General features: G+C 45.6%; 1 protein-coding gene across 1 annotated transcript in view; it reads right to left on the reverse strand.

The window, feature by feature from the left end:
• Positions 1 to 2,336: 2,336 nt before the first annotated feature.
• Positions 2,337 to 22,824, reverse strand: part of LUZP2 (leucine zipper protein 2) — a 1,083,806-nt gene continuing 1,063,318 nt past the window's right edge. Inside the window, exons 11-12 of the mRNA XM_069221952.1 lie at positions 5,326 to 5,406; positions 2,337 to 2,567 (exon numbers count right to left, since the gene is read on the reverse strand). Of these exons, the coding sequence (XP_069078053.1) occupies positions 2,463 to 2,567; positions 5,326 to 5,406 (186 nt within the window). The 3' untranslated portion in view covers positions 2,337 to 2,462. The remainder of the gene's footprint in view (positions 2,568 to 5,325; positions 5,407 to 22,824) is intronic.

Below are 22,824 nucleotides of genomic sequence, written 5' to 3' on the forward strand. Positions count from 1 at the left end.
ACCGCCAGCCTGGTTCTGGCGGTTTTGACCGCCAGAACTTGGCTGGCGGTAACGGGTGTCGTGGGGCCCCTGGGGGCCCCTGCAGTGCCCATGCCAATGGCATGGGCACTGCAGGGGCCCCCTAACAGGGCCCCACCAAGATTTCAGTGTCTGCCAAGCAGACACTGAAAATCGCGACGGGTGCAACTGCACCCGTCGCACCCCTTCCACTCCGCCGGCTCCATTCGGAGCCGGCATCCTCATGGAAGGGGGTTTCCCGCTGGGCTGCGGTATTCTGCCGGCGGGACTTTGGCGGGCGGCCTCCACCGCCCGTCAAAGTCAGAATGACCCCCTTAGTGCCTGCAGCCGGTATCCTGGGTCCATGATGAGGTGTAACTGCCCTTAATGTATTGCTCCCAGATAGTGAGACAGGATGGGTGGAAACCACAAGAACCTTCTCCTATTTAAAAGTAGACATCAAGTATACATTGTAGAACCTTAGAGACAATTGTTTAATTAATCTCTGGACCTTTGGAAGGCTCATAAGGACTGTTGTGCTGCTCTGCAAGAATGACTGTTACTCTGCTGCCTGAGTAAAAAGGACTGGACCTGCATCTTGTAATCAGGACCACCAGAGTCATTCCAAGTGCTAGTTGGTTGATCAGAGCCCCAGGGACTGAAAAGGCTTGAATCACCTTAAACCCAGCAACTGGACTCCTTTGCAGAGTCCTACCTGCCAAATGGTGCCACCTCAGTCCTGGATGTTTGGAAGCGGACTTGAAGGTGCTTTACCAGCCCCGCTGGGCAGAACCAATACAGCGTGATGGATACCTGACACCAAACCGCTATTCCAGCCTGCAGTCCCCTCGGAATGGCCACTGTGTGACACATCATCAACACAGGCCGTTGTGCTGCAAGCCCCACATTGACGGCATCCACCATGACCACAATGGACCTTGCAACTCAGCCCCAAGCTTCTTCGACACCACCAATGTGTGATGCATCTTTGATGCAGGATTTTGCATTGGAAGCCACTCATCAACAGCATCCTTGATGACAAAGAAAGACTCCACATCACAGCCCAATAGCTCCCTCAGAACTTCTGCTGCATGACGCATCCTCAATGCAGGATCTTGTAAAGCTCTGCAAACCAGGATTTAAGGTACTTTGGCCAGCGTGTCTAACTTGGCCCCTGGATCTAGCCTGCGCTTCGAGGTTGAGCTGAATTTGAGACTGCATCCTGGCTTGGTATGACCAGATAACCACAGTTAGAGCTTTGGGCTTCTAGGCACTATTTTCACTTAAATCTTCAAAATTGCATTTCTACAGTTCTGTATTGAATTTTACTCTACTATTCTAAATTGCTGTGCAATTCCCTTGTGTTGTGTTTTCACTTTACTACTGTTTGAAGAGATGCATAAATACTTTGCAGATTTCCTCTAAGCTAAGTCTGAGTGCTCTTGTGCCAGGCGACCAGAGGGATAAGTACATGTTAATTTGGGTTTTGCTTGTGCTTCACCCTGACAAGAATTGACTTTGCTGCTTTAGTAGGGGTGCCCCCCCAACCATTAACCCAATTTCCAACAAGACAGGCAGCTGCTGGGCACAAGTACAGCCTGACCTCTGCCTAGCCCACACAACACATGGGAGGCATGGAATACTCCACTCTGCCCTGCTATGATCCTCACGTTTAGGTACTACTTGATCAACGCAGTTGGTAATTGGGGACAGAAACCTTGCCATTTTTTCCAGCCAGAATCGATACCCGTAAAGATTTTCACCCGGTAAAATCAGGTCACAATTTGTTCCGTCTTCCGGCTGATATAGCTCAAAATAACCAGATTTAGTTGCGGGGATACTGACGGAAAATGATAAATCCAAAGAGCTTGTATCTTAACACTTGAATTAGCCTAATTTGTAAATTGGCCATAACTTATCCATTTACAGTCTGAAGTTTGAGATTCCAAAAGGCACAGACCCTATTTTCATTTACTCAATATCTTGCTTACAGAATTATACATTTTTCTAGCCAGGCCATCTAGTCTTCCATTCCTTCTGAAGTCTTGTATGAAACCCAACACACGCATGTTATACTAGCATCGTTTTCTTTTATTTGTAGAACCATTGACTTTTTATCTCAAGTGCAATGCAAAGAAAATTCAAGAATAGAACTTCTGAATGTCAGACATTTAAAACCAAACTCATTTATAATAAGCAATTATCGATCAAATAACATAATATTTCAAAAATGTTGACTGTATTACAAAGCATTGTTTCACACATCCACTTCTATTATATTATTGCTAAAATATATTAACATGTTTATAATTTTTTGAAAACTTCCCAGACTAGTTTACAAACATTCAGATTTTTTTTGAAAAAGTTACATGCTTTAGAAACCAGAACAAGTCCATGCCTTCAGACTTAAAGAAATATCAGACGAGAGCAAATTAGAAACGTCTTTTTCTTTTTTTCAATCTTTTTTACAACGTCTGTTCTTCTGTTTTGTTGAAATGTGCACTATTATTTAAATGATTTTCCATTGTTGCTCTTGCATCAGGTTTAATCCAAGGTGGGCCATGTAATTTCTGGTAAGCAATTTAAAGGAAAGAAATAACATATTAGAATATTAACAACATGAAGCGTAACAGTTTTGCATTACTGTTTTCAACAGTAACGCCAATTACAGAAAACCAACAATGTTTCTAATAGTTTTTTCTATTTCTCTTATTGCATTCATAATTCTTGCACTGCTATCCTTTTTGTTAGTTTGAAAAACATATGTTTGCCCTGTAGCGTTGGTAGTTTTATGCACATTCTGTATCTGCAGGTAAAACTGTTTTGGTTGGTATTTTGTTTTTATTTTAAATAAGTAGTATCTGGTTGGTCTATGAACTGCATTGAATAATTTGTTCAATTTCATGTAGTCACTTGGGGCCTTTTTTACACGAAGCTGACGGATCGGAGCCAATGCGTCAGATTCTTCTAAAAGAGGCACCAAGTGACTATATGAAATTGAACAAATTATTCAATGCAGTTCTTGTGCTTCCCTACGACCCCCAACAACTCTATGGATGCACTGCATTTACAATACAGAGTTCCATGGCGCATGTTTTCACATATGCGTAAGAAGTTCTGATGCATCTGTGGCGCAAAACTGATGCATTGCTAGACAAGTGTCAAAAAATTACTCTACTCTATTTTTACATTCTGTTATACTTTTTTTTAATTAACGTTTCCAACATTTGACAGATGTCCCTTTACTGCCTATTTTTAATTGCGGCAACTACTGGGTGCCAGGGAAGAAGGAGACACCGTCCCTCCTGTAACGTTTTGTATATATGTATGTATGTATGTATGTATGTATGTATGTATATGGTATGTCTATACCTATAGCCCAGCCCAAAGACAGTGGAGTGTTGCACATGATCAAAGACAATGGCTTCCAATGGTAGCCCATCCCTTCAGTTAATCCATGGAGGAATATTCACTTGTTTAAGTATGAAATTTGCTTCAGTCTTCACAAAATTTCAAATGACCCGGTGTGTCAAACACTAAAAAGGCTCATAGTTATTGAGCACCAGTATGAAATTCCTGGACTCCTCCTTTCTGCCAGAACAAATGGGAAAAATCCATCCATAGCACCTCTAAGGTCCAAACGCGAGCCTATATTTGCACAGAACAGGTATCATTCAAAGATTAATGAAACACATGGGGCCTCATTTACTAAGTTTTAGCACAAGGCAGTGCCACATGCCTTTTTGCTGTGCCTCCCTGAGTCAGAACAAAAAGACACGAATGCACCATATCTATAAAATACAGTGCATTCCTGTCCTTGTCACTTGAGCTGGTGCACAAATTGCTGCCTAACGCCATACCAGGGATCCTTGCACCATAGTGCATTGAAGGGATGATAGTTTATGTGCAGGAAGAGGCACATTCCTGCACACAAACAATCATTATTGGTATTTCCCTCTTTCTATGTCTGCTGTAGAAGGCAGCATACATAGAAAGAGGAAACAATGAGCAAAGAAATAAAGTTATTGCTTCCCATTGTGCCACTTTAACGCCACCCCTGAGGTGGCATAGAAATGTGACGGAGTCCCAGATTTCTAAATCTGGGAATGTGAAATTCTGTTGGATTCCATGGGTGTTGCATGGAAACACCCACAGCAACACCCACAGAATGCCCCTTTCACACGGGGTTATGCATGAAAGGGGTCCATATTTACAAGGCCATGAAAAGCCATGCTCTGGTGGCACAGTGTGCCACTAGGGCCCAGTAAATGAGGCCCACAGTATTTGTTGAGAGATTTCCGACTTTATTGTCTCAGAGCTGGGGAGTCTCCAAGAAGAATCCTACAATTATTTTATTTTTCGTTTATGAGTAAACCTAGGCGACTGGTCCTTGGTCTGTTACTCTCATAGTGAAACAATGGAATGATAAAGAGTGATATTTTGACATTATGAGTTTTCAGATATTTTGCCGGTATATCAAATATGAATTTTCACTAGCTAAAAAGAAGTACTAATTAAAATGAATAAGCAACATCAGACATTGGTAAACAATTATAAATCGAAATAGGCTTGGCAAAAAGTGTCTTCTTAGCAATCGCTTATGTATGTCCAAATGCCCATAGCCTACCAACTGAATCTAACAGAGACCTTTTATAATCATGAGGGTTTTACGTGTTCTCCCGAAGGACAAATATTTAACCAATAGCAAAGTGGCATCCATCTTCCATTGGCACTTTGTGTTGTTTCAATTTGTTCATTCCAATGATAGGTAAGTAGTTGCTCCCTAATATTTAGTTTTTTGCTTATTTGTAATTACACATACAAATATGTCAATGATGTTGAATAGCAAAAGTGGACCGTGGATTTCAAAGTTTCTCTCAGTGTCATGGTAATGAAAATATAGAAGACCATGTGACTCATCCAAAAGCTCACACAAATTTAATATCTTCATTTAAACTAAAATAGTCAACCGTTATTCACTAAGGTGGCAAGGTTATGCATGTAGTGTTTCAAAACACAATTTTGCACTGTACTAGAAGGTTTTTGTAGTCCTACATGCTTTGATGCAGTGCTTTAAGTTGCTTGCTGTCTTTCTGTGCCACAGGAGCAGGAAAATGTCCTTGAATTATAGGCTTGAATGTCTTTGATATGAATCTCTCTACTCTCGTCATGTGATTCTCCTCCTGTATGTTTCTTCAGCAAAGCTTATCCTGACTAGAATACATTTATGTTTGGAATATCTAATGTCCAGTGTTAACTGAGTCTGCTTTACCCCAGGTTTTGGAGGTATGATAAAAGGTTAAAGGATGAAAACATATAGAGACAAACCTGAATGCTTATATCTGTCGTCTCAGCCTTGGTATTCGTTGAGGATGCATTATTGTTCTTCAAACTACACCTCTTTTCAACCTGTGTAGAAAAGAAACCTGTATATTTCAGTACAACTACATTCTATTTTTTACTTTTAAAATATGTTTTTTATTGAGTCAAATACAAGAACATTAACTTATCATTGCCAAAGCAGAGATATGCAGTTGTGGATATATATAAATAAAGACTTTTGTACTCATAACTGCATATTAAACATTAAAATGAATTAGGCATATACGGCAATATAGTATCAGACTCCAAGTTTGAATAAAGAAAGAAGAAAGAGAAAGGGAGCGGGAGAAGAGCTATAGGAATAGAAAAGGGAATCAAGTGATAGCCATGTGGACAGAGAGGTATTAGTCAATAGTTACAGCGACTACAAGATGAAAGAAATATATATAAGAAGAAAAACAGGAACTATATTTGACATTTTAAAAAGGAGGAGAAAAATCCATTTACTTTGCAGTGTGTGAGTGGTAGTTACTTAATGGCAACCATAGCTGATGATGTTTGAAGAAAGTTCTTGTTGAATCAAGTTGTAGCTGTCAAGTCTATGATGATAAAACACAGAATTCCACCACTGTGTAAGAGTAATGATCTCTGAAAACTTCCAGTTAGAAGTAATAATAGAGATTGCAGTACAAAGCAAGAGGTCTACCGGCTTTCCAAGAGCTTGAATGAACCCCAAATTTTGAGTATGCCACCCAAAAACAGTAATTCATATGACATTGATAAGGAGATTTGAGCTATTGCTGAAATGTTAGGCCATTTTGAGGACCAAAAATTAGATAGGGATGGACAAGAAAAAAAAAATATGTGAAAGTCAGTACCCTGATGAGTGTGGCAGCACCAACAATTGTTATTTTGTGTAAGTTTGAGTTTGTAAAGATGTACAGGAGTGTAGAAAAATAAATCATATAGAGTATGTGTGAGACTTGCAGTGCGTGCAGTATAATATATCTTATACCATATTTTATCCCATAAAAACGTTGGCCAACCAACACCAAGTTTTCTGATTCCCACAATGTCTCAATCGGTTTTTTGAGTCTAGGTGGAACAGAAGTTTATAAATACCAGCTGCATTAGGATAGTTAGAAGTTATGATTGGGTGTGGAGATGATGCAATAGAAGAATAACTTTGAGTTAAAAGTCTATTGAGAGCCACTTGGACCAGAGTGGAGAGAATTAAATATTGGGATTCCATGTGAATAGGGAGATTATAAATTGCTGAGAGAGTAGTAAAAGGGATGAGAGAGTCTTTATGATATAATTGGGAAAAGAGAAGAATACCTTTAGGCACCCAAGCCTTCCAATACAAGGTATTACGTTGTTTCCTTAAAGATCTATTGTGCCAAATAGGACTGTTAAAGAAGTGATTAATGGGGGTAAAATGCAAAATATAAAAAGGTTTCGATAAGTTGATTGAATCGGAGATTGTGCTGGGCAACCAGAATTTTGTGGGGTTAGACATAAATATAATGTGTTTATGGGAAAGGGGGAAATAAATGATTCTTCCAAAGAGAACCATAGCTTTTGAGGTGCATTTTTGAGTGTAGATAAATAGGGTTATATATGCTTAATGCCAAAGCTTTGTAATAAGTTAAAAAGTCAGGAAAATTAACTCCACCTAGTGCCTCATGAAGTTTTAATTTCGAGAGAGATTCGGGGTGGTTTACCTTGCCACAGGAACTTTGAGAAAATGTTATCAATTGAACTTAAAAAAGTTTAGGAATCTTAACGGGAAGCATCATCTGGAAGAAGTTAATGATAGGGAGAAGCATTATCTTAATGGTGTCCGGGCAGCCCCCTCCACAAAAGATATAACGGAGTCCGTTTCTGAGCGAGGTCTACAAACTTTGCAGATAAGTTTTCTGAATTTTCTTTAGTGTATCCTTGAGCGTATTACAGTAATATAGCCCCAGGCATTTAGGGTCTCATTATGAGTTTGGTGAGCAGCAAATGCCGCCCACCAAACTCCGTTGGGCAGGAGACTGCCAGTGCAGTCACCTTTCCACTGCCCCGATTAAGAGTTTCCTGCTTGACCAGCGGGTGGAAACAGAGTTTCTGCGTCCTGGCCCAGTGGGAAACAGGCCACAACATTCGCACTGGCTAAGCAGACAGTGAAAAGCACAATGGGGCTGGCCATCGGGCCCCTGCACTGCTCATGTCAAGTGCATGGGCAGCGCAGGGGCCCCCATGGGCCACCCGGCACCCCGTCTCCTCCAGCCCTTGCATGCAGGTTCAACCACCATGGAAAAGCTGCCAGAGAGGAGACTCGTAATCCCCAGGGCAGCACTGCTTGCAGTGCTGCCCTGGTGGAACAAGACCGCCGGCGTTTGACCGTGGCGCTTTCACTTTAGTGGCACTTTGGCGGCGGTCCAAATGCGGCCACAACACTGGCGGTCTTATGACTGCCAGGGTTGTAATCCCAGTCTTAATCTTAGAAGAATTCCAAGATAAATCTGCATCAAGGAATACAGAGCCAGTGCATTGAGCATTAAGTGGTCTATATTACGTTTATAGCCAGATACATCAGAACATAAGTTAAGCTCATGCAGGAATGCGGGAAGAGAAGTGTCAGGGTGAGACATAAACAAAAGAATATCATCTGCATATGCCATAAAATTGTTCAGAAGTTTTTAATTGGTATAGAAAAGGTTTGAGAGCCAAAATAAATTGTAAAGGAGATAGTGAGCATCCCTGATGAGTATCCCTTTTAAAAGGGGAAAAAAGGAGATCGGATACAATTTGTTATAACCGAAGAACGTGGTGAGGAATAAAGAATGGATATAAAATTACAACTGCATTGTAAACAATAGAAATTAGGAAATTGTTTGTTTATAGCAAATGTCAAATCAATAGATGGTTAATTAAAACAAGGAACAAGTGTGTTGGACTAAATTACCACAATTGGCCCTCTACATTAAACCAATGCTGGATTTGACAGCGCATGGACCAATCCAAACTATAAATACAGGCAACCCAGTGTTGGGGCTGTGCAACGACTCCTTTAATTATTTTCTTAACAATTCACATCTGGAAACTGAGGGGCAGAATTAAGAGCCCCGAGGGCCTCGCCTCCTTGTGCCACATTAGCATCATTTGTTCTATGCTAATGTGGCCTAACGAGGCCAAAATTGCTGTGCCAGATTTGCAAAGTAGAGCACTGCATGCATTGCAACACTTTGTAACTCCTTGCGCCACAACTATGCCTGTGCCAGGCACAATGTTTGCAAGGGGGTTGGTCCCCCATTAGGGGGGCCGAACAAATGGCACTAAGAAATCTAAGAGATGTCTTTGTATCATTTGTTTTAGCACTTTTAACGCCTGCTCAGAGCAGGCATTAAAAGGAGGCATGCCATTATTCATAATGGGCCTCAATGGGCTTTGCAGGATTAGCATCAAACTTTTTGATGTTAATCCTGCAAGGCTCCGAACTAGCACCAAACGTTTTGACACTAGTTCCCTAACTACCGCCATGGTGCTCTGTATCTTAGATATAGTGAACACATGGTGGCATTGGGGGGGGCACTGTGTGCAGAGCCACTTTATTTAAATCTGGCCCTGAAACTTTTCAAACAGTCAAAGGCGGCTCCTATATAATAGCAGAGGAGGGTCGCACACCTTCACAGACAGGCAGTGACTAATTTGTCACTGCCTGACTAAGTCATGGGAGTTTAGGTCAGCGTGGACTGAATTAGACCTGGTGGGATTCCTGTCTGTGGAGGGACACAGACTTATCGATTTCCGTGCAAGCTCAGGCAATATTGGGTACACCAGGAATAGTTTTTCCAGTACGTAAAGTAGAAGGGCCCTCTGGAGCATGGTTATAAGTACAATGGCTCCAAAAAAAGGATGCAACATACTTGACTTCAAATAGCTGGATTGTCCCAATCAGAACGTTTTTGACCAGAATTACAAGGCTACCATGCAAGTGTTGGAATAGAGTATCTACGGAGACATGGATGGCTAAAGCCACCTGTCTTGACCCACTGCAGTGGGTCTTTTCACTTACTATTGAGTTTAGTCATTTGGAAAGTCAACATATATGCATTCTTTCAAGCTCTCATGCACTCATACATCATTACATCAGCCCACTGACTCATTCTTGTATTAATTTACAATAAAACAGAAACATTCTCCACAAGCATATGGAAGATAAATTAAAGGAATAAAGGTAGGAAAAAAATGCCATCACATAAACTTGGTGGGCAGATGCTCGTAATAAAAAAATTAAATTAAATATAGTAGCTAGCAGCCATCTTGTAATAGTGTTGTACACATATTATTGTTTTAAAGTTCTAACATAACTGTGACTTTTAGAAGTAAAATGTTGGCCATCTGAAAGCAAACAAAACAGCACTGCATGCAATAATATTCCAAGATAGCTGTTCAATAAACATTGCACTGGTGGGCTATCTTGAATGCTAAAGTGTGTAGTGTATCACTGTAATAGTAACCCAAGGTGGCCAACATAATGCTTTTAAATACGTGGATGTCTTGGAATGGTACAATAATTATACCCTACAGACAATACCATTCCAAGATGGCTGCCTAGGTTTGAAGTAGGGGTTGGGCAGGATGCAGCACACAGTAGATGATATACTCAGCAAGCAAACTGTTCAAAGGACTGTCTGGGGAACTGCATGATGCTCTATAGGACAGAGAAGAAGGAAAAAATGGGAGACTAAAGGACTGTTCATCAGCACAATCATTCCTAAAATAAATAATTCAGACCTACTGACTTTGACTTAACTTTGCATAATAAACAGATCAGGCCTATAGCCTTAATGGGTGGCTTGTCACCACAACCAACTCAGTCTTGTTGCACTGAGCACAAGATTTTCCACAAAATAACAAGTGCAATACAAGCATCCTTTTTGAGTGGAAGCGGCACACATCTACCTGATCAAACTCTACACTCAAAAAAATGGTTTTGAAGTCCGACCAGCAGGCAAATGTGTGAAAGCAGTAATAAGGGATTGGGAAAGTAAAGCAAAAGTGAAAACAGAAATATAAGTTTGCTTGTGTTTTTTTTTTAAGGTGTAATTTTTTTTGGCACATGGCATTCAGCTCACAGGGCACATGTCTACAATTACTCTGTACCATAAGGGGAGAAAGATCTACTCAGTGTTTTGTCATCTATGTGTAACATGTTTTTTTTAATTGATAGATTTAATGGGTGTCAGAAGTTCAACTCCAGGACTGCATCAAGCTGTTAAATTAAATTGCAGGGTTGGATATTTGTTCAGAATATATGGATTATACACCTGCATAAATATCTTCGCCCCTAAATTAAATACGTGTTCCACCGCGATCAGGAGTGAGGGCAGATATGACTTTCAATGAGGCTCTCAATTCATCTTTTACTTTTTCTATAGTGCAGAGGTGAACTGGCTCAGAGAATGTAAGATTCTACCACATGTGCCTTTGTGGAGCCAGTTTGCCAAGTAACAGTTAAATGGCTTGTGCATGCATCTTGGGTGAGCTTGGTAGGCTGGGGGTGGGGGGCAGAAACATGGCCCAGAACGAAAAATGTTGTGTACTTCTGATAGGTTATATGCCTGTGTGAGATGTCAATGATGCAGAAAGTGCATTGGCACCAGGGACCAGTGCCCTTTTTTTGCAGGGAGGGGACACTTAACTCTCCTAATTGCTCCAATTCACTTCCAAACCAGTGGTCAGGGGAGTAATTTTCCTTGCTTGCACCAAGGCATGTGGAACCTTTTCTGCACTGCTGAGAACTGCCAGTGTATTATGTGTTGCAAATATCCTAGATTTATTTTCAGGAACAGGGGTTTATTTGTGCCAAAGCATGCCACTTCCCTTCCTTGTTAAACGCTGCAAACTGCAGCCTTATATCAACAAACCCCTTCTCTGTATTAGTCCATAACAGAAGCAGTATAGACTAAACACACACTCCCATGTTTCACCTCCAGGTTCAAGGACCTGATGAGACAGCTAAGGACATTACTGATAGTCAGAGATGAGACCTACCTTGACACTATCCAGCAGCACCTCCTTGTGTGCACATGCCAAAACATCCATGATAAACTTGAATCTGAAAAATATGTACGAGGTGCCTCAAGTGGAAATGAACATTTTGGTGCTGGAGTGGAAGGGATGACAGATAATCACATCACTAGAAATTTCCTTATCTGAAGCATTTCACACACTTGGGGTCTTTACCAGAAGGCATGAAAGAAACATTAGCTCACCCTTCAGTAATTCCCATGAATGTCTCCTGCACCTCGCAGCTGCTGGAGTGCGCATGCAGCTATGGATGGTGGTAGTAACGCACCCTCAAGTTACTCCGCAGTTTTAATTTAACAGCTGTCCTCTAAATCAGGGATGTCCAACATAGGTCCAGGAGGGCCAGATTCAGGTCTGGTTCTCATAATAAGTGCTGTGATTTCCATTGAATTGGTTATCCGACAAATCTTGTATAAATTCTGTCCCTCCTGGACCTTTGTTGGAAACACACATTCTAAACACTTCCTCAAAGGCCATCACTGATAGGAAAACATCCACAACCTTACCGGTATGTTCCTGAGTTCAAGACATTGATGGATGTGCCAAACGTATATGCATTGCAAAGAAACCCCTAGGGTCAGCCGGCTGATTGTGTCTGCACTAGACATAGGCAAACAGACCTGAGGTAAGGTAATTGCAGAGGGGAAATATCATGAGTGTTAGTTACACCAAAGTTATATGATCGAGTTGAAATTGGTGCTGTCTTGTGACCAGGTCTGTACAGTGGAATGTGGAAATGTGTCCTAGTAATGGTCCAACAATAGCTATTGTCTCAGAGAGTCATTGTTACTCCTGAAGTAAAATTAGACAATATGTTGCTGACTACTGTTGGGCTGCAGGCTGTGGGATGGCACTTGGAGCACTACCAACTGGGGATCTGGGTAAACTAATGGAAGAATTAAACATTCTGAGGTTTAGTATTTATTAATGAATTTACATCATTGAAAGATTTCTTCAGTACTGCATTGTTGTCAACACTCTTAATAAGTTGGGTTCTCAGAGCCAAGCAAAGTAACATCCATGCAGTTCAATGTTAGCCTTCTCTGTAGCACTCAGATTTGGTTGTTGGCACACACTAGCTGCTAAATGAATATTTTTCTATCAAAGTGCTTTAAGAGCCATACATTAACTCAAGGGTAGTTGAATTTCAGCAGCACAGTGTCTGCTGTATGCAGAAAGAACTAGGTTGTGTTACCAATCAGCACCATACTAGATTTGTGAGTGACTATAATAAGTAAACAGTAAAACTGCCAGGAGCTGGGTTACTTTGGCACAGAGTGTGCTTTGTATTTCTTTAAAAACACAGTGAGCTAAGAATGTGGTCAGCATGCTGATTCTAGTCAGTGTGTACAAAACTCTGATAAAACAGTGGGTTAACTTCAACGCACCTCTTCCATCAAAAGTGAGCTAGTCTGTGAAGAGAAATGTTTTAAAGCAGGTCAAGTCTGAAAGGCTGGCACAGTTGGAGCACAGGCAACTATACATCAGGCTATACTCGACAAAGCTACAAACTCTGACCTAACAGTTCCAGATTTTTGGCGGTAATGATCTGAAACAAATTCTGCACATTTACCTACAGGGCTGGGCCTTTCATTTTACTTATATGTCAGTCGAGTCTGGCTTTCTACTATTCTGATTTAATGTGAGAGGAAAATGAAAACAAAAAGAAACAGAAGTTCGCTCGCAGTCAAATGTACCAGCAGTTATGCAATTATCCATGTAACCGGCAAAAGGGCAACTATCCATGTAACAGGGTCAATGTCATGCAAAGCGCTTGACAACTGCCAAGTGAGATCGACTGTGTACGAGGCTGGCTGGTTTATAGTGGGTACCAAAGGTACTTACACCTTATACCAGGTCCTGTTTTCCCTTATTAGTGAAATGTAGTCAGTGTCTAGAAGCCAGGCTGGCTGTCTAGGGGTAGCTGTAGCTGATCATCCAAGGCTTATCTTGGAGACATGCAAAGCTCTTGCAATACCACTGTAGCCACACAGTATTCACACACATGAAAGAAAATACTCAATGTTACAAAAATAAAGGTACTTTATTTTTAGTGACACAATGTCAAATATACCTTAAAGACTATACTCCCTTAGGAGGGAAGTAATATACACAGTATATACTCTAGAATGCAGAAATAGATGTAAAAACAATTAGAAAACAGTACAAATAGTGAAAATCACAATAGGTTGCAATGGGCCTAGGGGGAACACAAACCATATACTAAAATAGTGGGATGCTAAAGTCGGTTTCCCACCTAGGCAGTCTAGTGTGTAGAGGGGCGCTGGGAGTGTAAGAAAACACCAAAGGCAAGTAATAGAACCCACCCCAGAGCCCAAGAAAACAGAAGTAAATCACAGTAATTTTCCTAGAACACACAAGAAGTCGTCATAGAAGATTATGCAAGAACTAGAAGAGATAGCAAGACACCATTGATGGATTCGTGGACCTGAAGACCTGTGGAAGAAGGGGACCAAGTCCAAGAAGAACTGAACAGTCCAGGGAGAACAGGAGCCCATGCTAGCCCGGATGAAGGTGCAAAAGAAGAACCACCAGTGAGAAGTCAAAGTCAGGTATGCACCTAAGAAGACATATGTGGATTCCTGGTTGGTGCAGAAGATGTCCCACGCCGGATGGATGATTGCAGTCTGGTTTGCATCACTGGATTATGCCAACAAGCCTTGGCACATGCAAAGCTTGTGGTTAAGTGGTAAATGGTGCTGCCCAGGACCAGGAGGGACCTGCTGGCCTCTACCTAAGAGGGGGGAGACAGAGAGAGCTCTCAGTAACTCAGAGAGCCCTCAGAAGACAGGCAGCATGCACAGGAGACCCACAGCAAGGAGACAAATAAGGTGCAAATGGAGGCCCACGCAGCAGGACACAAAGGGATACCAGGCCACCAGAGAACCACTCAGGAAGCTGTGCATCGCAGGAAGGAGTGCTGGGGGCCAGAGCGCTGCTATGCACAAAGAACTTAGTGGATGGTTGCACACAAACCTTGGCAACTGCAAATCATACAGTGTACAGGGTACTGTATTGCGTGGGGAGGCAAGCTCTTACCTCCACCAAAGTTGGACAGCTGGACCTTAGAACCGACGGGACAACTACAGTCTACCACTAGTGTTGCTGGATTCAGATACTTCATCAGGAGAGGGAACCCCCACCACAGGTCGTCCCTGCAGAGAGGTGCCAGCTAAAGCAGGGTTTCGAGACAAGGCCACTCACCTGAAATGCAGGATGTCTGCAGGGGCGATGGTATGCCCCCAGACCTCCTGGAACACCTCTTGGCACTTCCTCGTGGACACAGAAACCTTGGCAGGTGTCCCAAAAGGAAAGGGGGAGTAGAAGAGTAAGAGATAAAACACTGCCATGTCTTGCCGGTCCAGCCAGACACCTTGTATCTTCGGGGGCCAGGTCGTTGTTGACAGAGTGATAGTACATTTAAGCAAGTAACTACAATTGTTCAGAAATGCATTTGTCTCTTCAAGATAAACACTCTGCCAAAATACGAGGTCCGAAATACACCAGCTGTTCTAGGAAAGCGCAGCGCTGAAAGAACAAACTCCCTGGAGAATACTAGTCACTTAGCTGCAGTCTTTTCGGGACTGCTGGAGAAATGTCTGGTGTCAGCTGGTACAGGAACAAAGAAAAGAATTGCCTTAAAAGTCCTGAATACAAGGATGACAGCAGGGGCTGGACTGCCAAATCAGATGCTGAGATCAGGAAGCAAAACAAAGCCAAGCAGGGAGGCATATAGCCAATCAGGAAAGCAGATGAGTTTACACATGTGGGTGAGTCACCAGACCCAATTAGAAGCACATGTCTACACCACACCCAATTAGAAGCACATGTCTACATCTGCTCACATTAGCAAACAAGCATTGGTAAAACAAGCATTGATAAACCCAATTGTGTAACACAGCACATTATGGTGGTCACTACAACCTCGGCGGTCTTTTTGCAAGACCGCTGAGGGACCGCCGTGCTGAAGACCGCCAGTGCAGGTGGTTTTCTGCTCGGTGAATTATGACTGCTGGCAGCCCTCTGTCCTTTTCCAGACGGAGAGCCACCATCAGCCATACTGGTGGTAGGCGGGGAAGTGGAGGTTGCTCCACCGCCCCGTCAACAGAACACCGCCCACCGAACCACGTTCCGTGATTCGGTGTGGCGGTGTTCTGTTGACGGGGTGATGGCGGCGGAGCAGCCCCCATGGATCCCGTCCCCTCCCGGAGGATCAACGGACCAGGTAAGTTGATTGTCCGTTAGGGGAGGAGGTGGGGGGGTGTTGTGTGTTGTGTGCTTGCATGGGGGTGTGCGTGTGCGTATGTAGAGGGGGTGTGTGAGTCCGTGTATGCATGCGGGGGTGTGTTGTGTTTGGAAATGTGTGCGTGTCTGTCTGTCCGTATGTCTGAATGGATGTGTGTGTATGTCTCTATGTGGGTGTGCGTGTATGACTGTGTGTGTGGCTGTTGGCATGTTTGGTGATATGTGTGCAGGTATGTGTGTTGGTGGTGTATGCATGCGTGTACGGTGTGTGTCTGGGTTGCGATGTTGGGAGTAGGGGTGGGCAGGGGGGTCCTGCCACCTTTGGGGGGGGGGGTGGCGGGGGTGTGGAGGGTGTGGGGGGAGGAAGCGGGGATTGGGGTGGAATTCCCTGGCACTGATAGTGCTTACCGCCATGGATTTCATGGCGGTTCCCAACCCCATGAAATCCATGGCGGTCAGCCGGGTTGTGATACCGCCGGCAGTTTCTTCTGGTGTAGGCTGAAGATAGGCATCCTCGGAGGATGCACGACCTGGAAACAGTTGCAGTTGCTTGCAGGAGCTGAAGATACAATGTTGCAGAAGTCATCTTTGCTTCTTTGTTGCAGTTTGTAGAGTTCCTGGAGGGTACAGCTGGGGTTCCGTTGGTAGAAGATGAAATAAAGGATGCAGAGGATTCCTGTTGGAGTCTTGCAATCTGAATCTGAGGAAACACTCGGAGGAGAGACCCTAAATAGCCCTGAAAGGGGGATTGGTCAGCTAGACAGTTAAGCACCTATCTGGGGTGGGCTCTGACGTCACCTGCTGGCACTGGCCACTCAGATGTACCCGGAGGGCCCCACCACCTTGGAATCCAGGACGGCAAAACCCAGGGACACTCTGGAGGAGCTCTGGGCACCACCCCTGGGGTGGTGATGGACATGGGAGTGGTCACTTTCCTTTCCTTTGTCCAGTTTTGCACCAGAGCAGGGACTGGGGGTCCCTGAACCGGTGTAGACTGGATTATGCTAGGAGAGCACCATCTGTGCCCTTCAAAGCATTTCCAGAGCATCTGGGAGGCTACCCCTCCCATGCCTGTAACACCTATTTCCAGAGGTAGAGGGTGTAACAGCCCTCTCCAAAAGAAAATGCTTTGTTCTGCCTTCCTGGGCTTGGGCTGCTCAAGCAACAGGAGGGCAGGGACCTGTCTGTGAGGTAGCAGCAGCTGAGGCTGCCTGAAAAACCTCAGAAGGCTGATATGGCAGTACTGGGGGTCCACTGTGGAGAACCCAGATTGCATTGAATTGTAAAATAAATACTAGAATCAGTATTGGGGTACAATTCACAGATGTTAGGCACCTTGCATGGCCACATTCATAGCTATAATTGTGAAGCTGGACATGGGTATTGACCTATGTCCAGTGAACGCATAAAATGGCGTCCCTGACTCACAAAGTCTGGGAAAATGGTGCTGGATGATGTGGGGGCACCTCTGCTAGTGCAGTGGCGCCCTCAGACTCAAGTACTTAACACCCAACCTTCAGGGCCGTAGAAGCCTTTGCATGGGCTCCCTATGGGTGGCAAAAGTAATGCTGCAGCCCATAGGGATCCCTCCCCTGTATTAGAAATGGGGTCTTAGGTTGGCAGGCAGGTTACCCCCATCTAAGCAATGACCCTCACTCTAATCAGGGTAAAGGAGAATCACACTCAGTTAACCCCCCTCTTCCCCTTGGTAGCTTGGCACGAGCAGGTAGGCTTAACTTCAGATATCAGGTGTAAAGTATTTGTACTAACACACAGAAGAACAGTAAAAACACCACAAAATTACTCAACACAGGTTCAGCAAAATAGCCAATATTTATCTAAAACAAACAAGACCAAAATGAAAAAAATCCAATATACCCAAGTCAAGTTATGAATTTTTAAAGATTAAACTCAAAAATAGTACTTGGAAACACAAAATGTTTGAATGAGGTGATAATACAGGGTCATGGCAGAGTCATCCCAAACAATCCGACACCAATGGCGCCAGGTGCGGAGTCACGCAGATCCACAGGTATGGTTCCTTAGTAAACTGTGAGAACAAGTTGGTGCGTGACCTTGGGGATCGCGGCGTCGCTGGATCTGAGGCAGTGTCGGTTCCGGTGCTGTGGGGCGAAGGAGCGTAGGCGTCACGAAGAGGCATTGGGTCATTGCTGTGGAGCGGTGGAGGTGAGGCGGCGTAGGTGCAAAGAGTTGCATCTGCGCACTTCAGGTGGTGTCAGTCAGGACATGGTGTGGCTACTTCCACAAAGTCGCCGACTTCGGCGGGGCTGCAGCGGTGTCAGGCCTAAGAGGGTGGTCGCACTCCAGCGAGGACCACAGAGTCAGTTGCAGATGGTGCCACGGGATTCGACAGCCATCCCAAGTCAGTTTTCCTGGATTTTCTCCAGCTTCTCCTTTCAGGGGCCCAGGGACTGGATAGGGCACCACTTGTCAGGGCAGGAGTCCCAGCAGAGAGTCCAGTTGCTGGTAGAGAAAGTCTTTGATGGCCCTGAGACTTCAGAACAGGGGGAAGCTTAGTCCAGTCCCTTAGAGATTCTTCTCAAGCAGGAATATATCACAAATATACTGATATATATATAGGAAAATACTGCTCTTTGTCTACTTTCCCAGGCAGAAGCAGCAACTGCAGGATAGCTCCACAAAGCACAGTCACAAGCAGGGCAGCAATTCTCCTCAGCTCTTCAGCTCTTCTCCTTGGCAGAGGTTCCTCTTGATTCCAGAAGTGAACTAATTTTCAGAGATTTTGGGGGCTCTTCTTATACCCCTTTCTGCCTTTGAAGTAAGCCTACTTCAAAGGAAAGTCTCTCTTGTTTGTGAAATCCTACCTTGCTCAGGCCAGGCCCCAGGCACACACCAGGGGGTTGAATACTGCATTGTGTGAGGGCAGGCACAGCCCTTTCAGGTGTGAGTGATCACTCCTCCTCTCCCTCCCAGCGCAGAGGGCTCATCAGGATATGCAGGTTACGTCCCAGTTCCCTTTGTGTCACTGTCTAGAGAGAGGTGCAAACAGTCCAACTGTCAAACTGACTCAGACATGGAATCCACAAACAGGATGGTTTAGGCGAGAAAATGCCTACTTTCTAAAAGTGGCATTTTCAAACAAACAATCTAAAAACAAACTTTACTAAAAGACCTACTATGAAGGTCAGAGCTCGCTCCACGCACCGCGCAGCTCCACCAGACTGTGCCTGTGCCCTTTCCCTGCCCTCGCTGCTGCCGCGAGTTTGAGGCACTCCACCACCTGCAGGCACCCACCTGCACCTCATCCCTTGTGTCGGGTGGGTTTCCGTAAGTATTGTGTGTTTGCTTTTTATCTGTCTTTGTTTTGTTCCATTTTCTGTGCTTCTGTGCATTTTCTGTGTTTTTTCCTCATTCCTTAGCCGCTTTTCTTTTTGTGCCTTCCGCCCACTTCCCACCTGTTTTCAGTCCTCCAAAGCCATTCTTTCCCACTGCTGCATCCCTGCAGCCCACCCCGCCTCACGTCCCCATTTGCCCACCGCTCCCGCCTCCCAGCTGCTCCTCCCTCCCACCTCCCTTTCTTAATGGTGGCCGATGCGCTGCTGGCACGCCAGAGGCAAGCCCGTCTGTGTCTGTCCATGCTTGGATTGCGCCCAGCACCAGACCCCCTGGCCCGCGTGCTCCCCACGCCACCAGATGCTGCTACAGTGCCAACGAACTCCACATCCTCAACTCAGGCCGCTCCACCGCCTGCGTCCAAGCCACCCCGAGGCACACCCACGGACCCTTCTCCTGTCAGACATGCAGCTTCACCTGCCCCCAAGCCACCAAGCACCACACCAGAGCCACACACAACCTCCTCAGCTGCATCCTCCTCAACACCCGCTCCGTCCACAAGCACGCCGTCGAACTCTGGGACCTACTCACCTCATCTTCCCAAGACGTCGCCTTCCTCACCGAAACCTGGATGACTCCCTCCTCGGAACATGACATCGTCATAGCCATCCCCGAAGGTTATAAGATCACCCGCAGAGCCCGCACCAACAGACCGGGAGGAGGAATCACCATAGTCCACAAGAACACCATCAGAATCTCAACTAACACCAATGACACCCTTGATGCCGCCGAACACTTACACTTCCAGATCCACATCAATGCCAACACCACCCTCAGAGGAACCCTTATCTACAGGGCCCCAGACCCCCAACCTCAGTTCAGCAACTGCATTGCCGACATAATCAGCACCCAGGCCCTTGCCTCTACAGACTACATTCTCCTCAGAGACTTGAATTTTCACCTCGAGAACACCAACAAAAGCAACTCCACTGCTCTGATCGACAACCTCGCCAACCTTGATCTCAAACAACTGGTTATGACACCCACCCACTCCGCCATCCACACGCTCGACCCCGTCTTCTCTGCCAGCAGCCACTTCACCTTCAGCCATACCACCGAACTCCACTGGACCGACCACCGCTGCGTCCACTTCACCTTCCAGAAACCCGCCACTCACCACCGCCCACAACAGATCCCCCGCCGCAGCTGGAACAAGATCTCGGAAGACCAGCTGATCTCCACCCTCGCCTGGGCCCCGCCACCCAGCACCACCAGCTCCAACACAGCCGCCCTCAACCTCAGACATTGGATAGACGACTGCGCCAACACCCTCGCTCCGCTCAGGAAATCCTTCAACAACCGCACCAAGGCCATCTGGTTCACTGACGACCTTCAGGCCTCCAAGCGGGAGTGCCAGAAAATTGAGAAGAAGTGGCGCCACGAACAAACAGAGAGCAACCACGCCGCCCTCAAGACAGCCATCCGCAAGCACCACCAGCTCATCTGGACCACCAAAAAAGATCCTTCCACAAAGATCGCATCAACAACAACACACACGACAGCAAAGAGCTCTTCAGCATCGTCAAAGAACTCACCAACCCCAGGTCATGCTCCATCGACCCCCCTCCTTCACAAGACCTCTGCGATACCCTCGCTACCTTTTTCCATCACAAGATCACGGAAATCCACAACAGCTTCAACTCCTTCCTTCCCACTACCACCGCGGCCACCACTAACCCTAATGCACCTAGCCACACCAACCTCTTGCTCTCCTGGACCCACATCAACGACGAGGACACCATCAAAACCATGAGCACCATCCACTCCAGATCTTCCTCCGACCCCTGCCCCACCATGTCTTCAACAAAGCAAGCCCCATCATCGCCCCCAACACCGTATGATCATCAATAGCTCCTTCGAGACGGCCACCTTCCCGGGGAGTTGGAAGCATGCCGAAGTCAATGCCCTGCTAAAGAAACCCAAAGCGGACCCCGGAGACCTAAAAAATTACCGGCCCATCTCCCTCCTTCCCTTCCCAGCAAAGGTAATTGAGAAGATCGTCAACCGCCAACTTACCCGCTTCCTTGAGGACAACAACACGCTGGACATCTCCAAATTCGGATTCCCTAGGAACCACAGCACGGAGACTGCCCTCATCGCCGCAACCAACAACATCAGGACCATGCTCGACAAAGGTGAAACCGTGGCCCTCATCCTCCTGGACCTCTCGGCTGCCTTTGACACCGTCTGTCACCACACCCTCAGCACTTGCCTCTACGACGCCTGGATCCGCCACAAGGCCCTGGACTGGATTACATCCTTCCTCTCTGGCAGAACTCAGAGAGTCTGCTTCCCTCCCTTCCTGTCGGGAGCCACCAAGACCATCTGCGGCGTTCCCCAAGGATCTTCTCTCAGCCCAACCCTTTTTAACATCTACATGGCACCACTCGCCAACATCATAAGATCCCACAACCTCAACATCATCTCCTACGTGACGACATCCAGCTGATCCTCTCACTCACCAAGGACCCCGCCACCGCCAAAACCAACCTCCATGAAGGACTGCATGCCATCTCCAACTGGATGGAGAAGAGCCGCCTCAAACTTAACTCAGACAAGACAGAGATCTTCATCCTCGGCTCCAACTGCTCCACATGGGATGACTCCTGGCGGCCAGCCACTCTAGGAACCGCACCAACACCCACCACCCACGTGCGCAGTCTAGGTTTCATCCTAGACTCATCACTCACTATGACCCAGCAAGTCAACACTGTCTCATCTTCCTGCTTCAACACCCTCTGCATGCTTCGCAAGATCTTCAGATGGATCCCCACCGAAACCAGAAGGACGGTCACCCACGCCCTTGTCAGCAGCAGACTGGACTACGGCAATGTGCTCTACGTGGGAACCACAGCCAAGCTCCAGAGGAAACTACAACTAATACAGAACGCCTCTGCATGCCTCATCCTCAACATCCCACACCGTGACCACATCTCAGTGCACCTCAGAGACCTACACTGACTTCCTGTCACCAAGAGGATCACCTTCAAACTCCTCATCCATGCCCACAAAGCCCTCCACAACGTGGGCCCTGCCTACCTCAATGAGTTACTCACCTTCCACACTCCCACACACCAACTCTGCTCCGCCAACCTCGCCCTCGCCCGTCCCTCGCATCCATCAAACTACAGCCAGCGGCAGATCCTTTTTTCACCTCACCACCAAGACCTGGAACACCCTCCCGCCCACCTATGACGGACCCAAGACCTCCTGACCTTCAGGAAATGCCTCAAGACCTGGTTATTCAAGCAGTAGTAATCCTTCCCCCCCATCAGCACCTTGAGACCCTAGCAGGTGAGTAGCGCACTTTACAAATGATTGATTGATGTATTTTTAAATTGTGAGTTCAGAGACACTAAACTCTATATTTCCATCTGCTCCCAAAGGGAATCTACACTTTAATAATATTTAAAAGCACCCCCTTGGTAACCTATGAGAGGGATAGTCCTTGCTACAGTGAAAACCAAATTTGGCAGTATTTGACTGTTAGGACATATAAAACACATAAGTACATGTCCCACCTTTAAAATACACTGCACCCTGCCCCTGGGGCTACCTAGGGCCTACCTTAGGGGTTCCTGTAGGAAAGTACTATCTTTCTTGGCATGTTACCCCATTTTTACCTGTATGTCAGTATGTTTTTGTCTGTCTCACTGGGATCCTGCTGGTCAGGACCCAGTGCTCATAGTTTGTGGCCTAATGTGTGTGTTTTGTGAATAATGCTTAACTGTGTCACTGAGGCTCTGCTAATCAGAACCTCAGTGCGTATGCTCTCTCTGCTTT

Source organism: Pleurodeles waltl, chromosome 3_1 (genome assembly GCF_031143425.1).
Source record: "Pleurodeles waltl isolate 20211129_DDA chromosome 3_1, aPleWal1.hap1.20221129, whole genome shotgun sequence".
NCBI classification, from domain to species: domain Eukaryota; kingdom Metazoa; phylum Chordata; class Amphibia; order Caudata; family Salamandridae; genus Pleurodeles; species Pleurodeles waltl.